Here is a 5022-nt window from a genome sequence, read left to right as displayed (position 1 = left end):
TTTGCAAGTTGTAACTCGAACAATTTACAAGCCAAATTAAAAATATATATATATATATCTCATACATTTGCTTTAGTAACTGATACCGGCATTTTTTTCCCCTACTCTGTTGTAATGGCTGATGGAAATAAATCAACTGCGATCCTACAGGATCGTAGGATCCCTACGATTCTAATCCCAGCGGTTTATATATTTTGAGATTCGTGTACAAAAACTATCTCTTTTTAAGATTCCCACACTGTAATAAATGAAGGGTTGAAATTGGATTCGCAAGACCCTGTGATCCTGTAAAATCGCAGCAGATTTGCTTCCATGGCTGATAGCAGCATTTTTTTCACTGTTCTATTGTAATTGTAGTGATGTATTGGCTACTAATATGGTTTATCAATTCACATCTATATGTTTTCTTCTTTCAATTAACTGCAGAGTAATAAAGCCCATTGCACTATTAATATTTATCCTCACCTTTAAGCCTTACATTAAAATTGTAAAATAATAACATAACATAGAAAATTACAAGTGGAAACTGCTGAAATATTTTATCTTTATGCAACAGATGTCACTCATTTGATCGGTAGGCGATACTCTGATCCTTCAGTCCAAAAGGCCCTGAGTCTGTGGCCGTTCAAAGTTCAAGCCAGTGAAGATGATAGGTTGCTGGTGGTTGTACCCTGGAAAAGCAAGTTATGGTACTTCACCCCTGTGGAAATCTTCTCAATGATACTATTGCAAGTAAGAGAGAATGCTAAGCAAAACCTTGGAGCCACAATAAAAAATGCTGTGATATCCGTTCCATTTCATTTCAACTACAGACAACGGCAAGCGATCAGAGAAGCCAGTATGATTGCCGGTTTTAACATGCAAATTATTAGTGCTCCAGCAGCTAGTGCTTTGTTCTATGGCATCGAAAAGCAGCCATCTAAAAGCTGGTCATGGAACCGCAATAGTGAGCATAACATGATTATATATGATGTTGGGTCAGGAACTCTTGATGTTGTGCTAGTCACCATCAAAGATAGCAAGTGCAAAGTGCGAGCCGCTGCTGGGAACCTTCACCTCAGTGGACCGGACTTCGACAACACCACGGTTGATTATTTTGTTAATACTCTTACGGATATGTGCCTCAAAGATGCCAGCATGAGTGCAAATATCGTACATGAGGTCATTCTTGCTGGTGGCTCTGCCTGGAATCCCTTGTTACAATCTTATGTCCATCAGTATTTCAAATACAAGGAGTTGAACGTAAGGGAGCAATTACAAACAACTCCAGCATGTGGAGCAGCCATTCAATCATTCTTTTGCGATAACAGAGAAGCTTGTTCTTTGTCTCTGCTCGATGTTACACCTTTTTCTCTTGGCATACAGTATCCACGAGGGAAGATGGCTGTTTGCATTCCAAAAAACACACTTTTTCCAACCAAAAAGAAAAAACCCTTACATGCTAATAACCGTAACACAAAATTGTTCTTCGAGGTTTATGAGGGTGAGCTGATCATCGAGAACAATTTACTTGGAAAATTTGAGCTCTCTGAAGTTCCTACAATGTGTAATTTCAACATTACATTTGATATACATGAAAATGGTACTCTGACTGTCATGGCTGAGGAGATTTCTACTCGAATAAGGAATGGCATCACCATAATTGATAAAAACATTGAGCATTCTCGAATTCGAGTGCAAGAAACTTTTCAATACAAAGAAAGTCCGAAAGGTATTAACAAGGCCTCCACAAGTAAGAATTTAACCCGAAGCAGTACTTCCAGCACGTGGGCCCAAAGAGGGATTCTAGACAAGATTCGGACCATGAATAAAGAACCAAAAGAATATGCTATCGGGATCGATTTCGGCACAACCTACTCATCCGTTGCAGTGTGGCAACGAAATTGTGTCAAGATCATTGAGAATGAGTACGGCAGCCGCTTAACCTGTTCAGCCGTGGCTTTCACTGATACTGGCCGGCTGATTGGTGATACGGTCCACAAGGAGCAAGTCACGACAAACCCTGAAAACACCATTCCTAGTATGACCTCTACCTCACAAATATTTTGTTCTTTAAAACTTATGTTGGAAATATGCTATTGTGTTAGGTGATGCTGAATTCAAACAGTGTCGAAGAATGTTTTGAGCTGTTGCAGATTAAAAAATGAACTATGGTTTTCTACATTTATAGTACCATTGTTATTCCTTTTGGTACTGCAATATTGTTTGCCATTGTGACTGACACATGCTCAATCATTTTCACTTGATTAATTAAGATTTTGTAGATCATTTGAGTGCATTCTTTTAGACTTTAAAAAACATAACTTCTTTTGTAGATATCAAGCGTTTGATCGGTAACTGCTACGATCAGTCAATCCCGAATGGCAGCAAATTTCTACCTTTTAAAATTTTGCAGCCTGAAGGTAAAAATAGGTCCATGATCTCTGTCGAATACATGAATGAGAAGAAGCTCTTCGCACCAGAGGAAATCGCTGCTATGATCCTTTCAAAGATGAAAGAGATTGCTGAGGCCCACCTCAGTAAGGTAGTGACAAAAGCTGTTATCAGTGTCCCTGCTTGCTTCAGTGATTCTCAGAGACAAGCAATCAAGGATGCAGGAGTTATTGCAGGCCTTAATGTGCTGCAACTACTCAATGAACCAACCGCTGCAGCAATTGCTTACTTTAGGCAAAAAATTAGTGGCGGAAGCTCTGGTGAGAAAACCTTGTTAATTTTTGACCTTGGTGGTGGAAATCTTGATGTGTCAATTCTTACAATTAATGATGGCGTCATTAGAGTCCGGGTTGTTTCTGGGGACGCTAATCTGGGCGGTGAAGATTTTGACAAAAACATGGTGAATTACTTTATTAAAAAATTCAAGGAGGAGAAGAAAAAAGACATTAACAATAAACCAAGGTCTCTGAGAAGGCTAAGAGCAGCTTGTGAGAAGGCGAAAAGAGTTCTCTCAACTAATGCCCAAACAGTGGTGGAAATTGATGCCTTAGATGAAGGAATTGATTTTCGTAGTGTTATAACTAGGGAGACCTTTGAGGAACTTAACAAGAGTCTTTTCAAAAGAAGCATCAGCTGTGTGGAGAGATGCTTAGAAGATGCCAAAATGAATAGGAGCTGCATAGATGAGGTTGTTTTGGTCGGCGGATCCACAAGAATTCCAAAGATGCAGCAGGTTCTACGGGTAAGTTTTGTTTCATCATGCTTTTTCTACACATTAATTAATTAATTAATTACTAAATGAATCTACAGTGCAAAGTAGAAGGGATAAAATCAATAATATCCACACTGTATAGTGAATCTCATGTGTTTGCTGATCGTTACAATTGCAGGAGTTCTTTGAAGGGAAGGAGCTCTGCAAGAGCATGAATGCTGATGAGGCAGTTGTCTATGGTGCTGCTGTTCAAGCTGCCATTTTAAGCGGCAACGAAAACTATGAGAAGTTTAACATTTCTGAGCTCCGAGACGTCACATCTCGGTCATTTGGGTTGAAAACTAAGAATGGAGCAATAATTGTCATTCCAAAGCATACCCCTATCAAAGAAGAAAAAAAGCAGCACTTCATCCCAGACAACCCGTCGAGCTTCTCGATGGAAATACAAGAGTGTGGGATAGCATCCTCGACAGTGTTTAATATATCTGGCATCACACCAAAACCAAAGGTAAATTCAAATATCATTATAACTTTCGAGGTTGATGAGAGTGGCATTCTAAATCTCATGGCCAAAGACGTGAGTGAGAATAATGAAAAAATTGTTATTAGCAAGGAGAATGACAGCCTATCAGGAGAGGAGATTGAGAAAATGAAGGAAGCAGCAGATTGTTATAAAAAACATGACGAGGAGAACAAGGCGAGGGCTGCTGTATTGAATTCTCTTGAGATTGTTGCCTACAAGATGAAAACCATAGCTAGAGGTCCGAGTGTGTCTGCTTTGGACAAGAAATCGTTGGAGGAGGAAGCAGATAAGGTCCTTACATGGATCGAAACAAATCAGAATGCTGAGATAGATAAAATTAATGATTTCAAAAAGCATTATGAAACCATCATAACGTAATATTACCTTTAGTGTGACTGTATTCTGTGATGCAGCAGACATGTTTTGCGACTTTTACTACATCAATATATATGTGTATTGTATTCTATTGTTTTTTTTTTTTTTGAAAGACGTATTGTATTGTATTTTCTTTTTTAAAGACGTATTGTATTCTATTGTTATTTCTACTTGTTAATCATTTTCTTAGCAAAGTTTCGTACTTGAGGACATGTTTGTATGATTTCTGTTTTTGGCCAGGCCAGGTGTACAATAAATATGTATAAGACTCCATGAAAATATTTTTATCTGATTGCAACAAATTCGAATCCATTTTTTCTAATATATTAAATGCCCACTGTACAAGCTCAAAAAAACTGATAACGATCAAGCGCTTTTTGGACTATATTGTCTCATGTGTTGTGATAGGTCTTTATCGATAACACTTATATTATTTATTTGCAAAAACACCCACCAAGAGGGTAAACATGTACAAAATGGATATTTATTCATTCCCTCTCTGTATTTGTATCCGTATATTATTCATAAATGTATTTATATCTGTAAATAATTTATCTGTGTTTGTTTCCACTCCGTATATATCCACAAAAAATGAAGCAAAATACATATAACAATTTAGTTTTAATTGTTAATATAATACATACCTAGATTATCGATCCTAATTCAAAATAAAAGAAGATGCATTATAATTTATAAGACAGTTAAGTTGTCGAATTTTCTATTTGTGCATCTCAACTTCTAATTTTTCTCTTTTTTTTTTGTTATATAATACCCTAATATTTTATAGAATTGTTACCTATTATGAATACAAACTAATATATGCAAGTATTTTTAATGAACTTTGTCATTTTTATTTTATTATTATTTTTAAATACTTATTTTACTATGTATATGCATAATATATATTTAGTAACATTCATTAGTTATCTGTTTTGTATTCATATCCGTAGATTCTCCGCTCTTATTCATATCGATTTAA

General features: G+C 36.6%; 1 protein-coding gene across 1 annotated transcript; it reads left to right on the top strand.

The window, feature by feature from the left end:
- Positions 1 to 988: 988 nt before the first annotated feature.
- Positions 989 to 4046, top strand: LOC144556637 (heat shock 70 kDa protein 18-like). Its single transcript, XM_078305053.1, has 3 exons — positions 989 to 2020; positions 2316 to 3175; positions 3324 to 4046. The coding sequence occupies exons 1-3, from the start codon at positions 1117 to 1119 to the stop codon at positions 4044 to 4046; spliced, it is 2487 nt and encodes an 828-aa protein (XP_078161179.1). The 5' UTR covers positions 989 to 1116.
- The last annotated feature ends 976 nt before the right edge of the window (positions 4047 to 5022 follow it).

The sequence above is a fragment of the Carex rostrata genome, chromosome 1 (genome assembly GCF_964058835.1).
Source record: "Carex rostrata chromosome 1, lpCarRost1.2, whole genome shotgun sequence".
Lineage (NCBI taxonomy): Eukaryota > Viridiplantae > Streptophyta > Magnoliopsida > Poales > Cyperaceae > Carex > Carex rostrata.
This window is presented reverse-complemented; position numbering and strand designations above follow the sequence as displayed.

Bases quoted from the DNA above. Each gene is read 5' to 3' on its own strand.
- LOC144556637 (XM_078305053.1), top strand. From the start codon at position 1,117: ATGTGCCTCAAAGATGCCAGCATGAGTGCAAATATCGTACATGAGGTC. The intron at 2,021-2,315 runs GTATGACCTCTA...CTTCTTTTGTAG, and splicing joins CCCTGAAAACACCATTCCTA to ATATCAAGCGTTTGATCGGT. The intron at 3,176-3,323 runs GTAAGTTTTGTT...TTACAATTGCAG, and splicing joins AGATGCAGCAGGTTCTACGG to GAGTTCTTTGAAGGGAAGGA.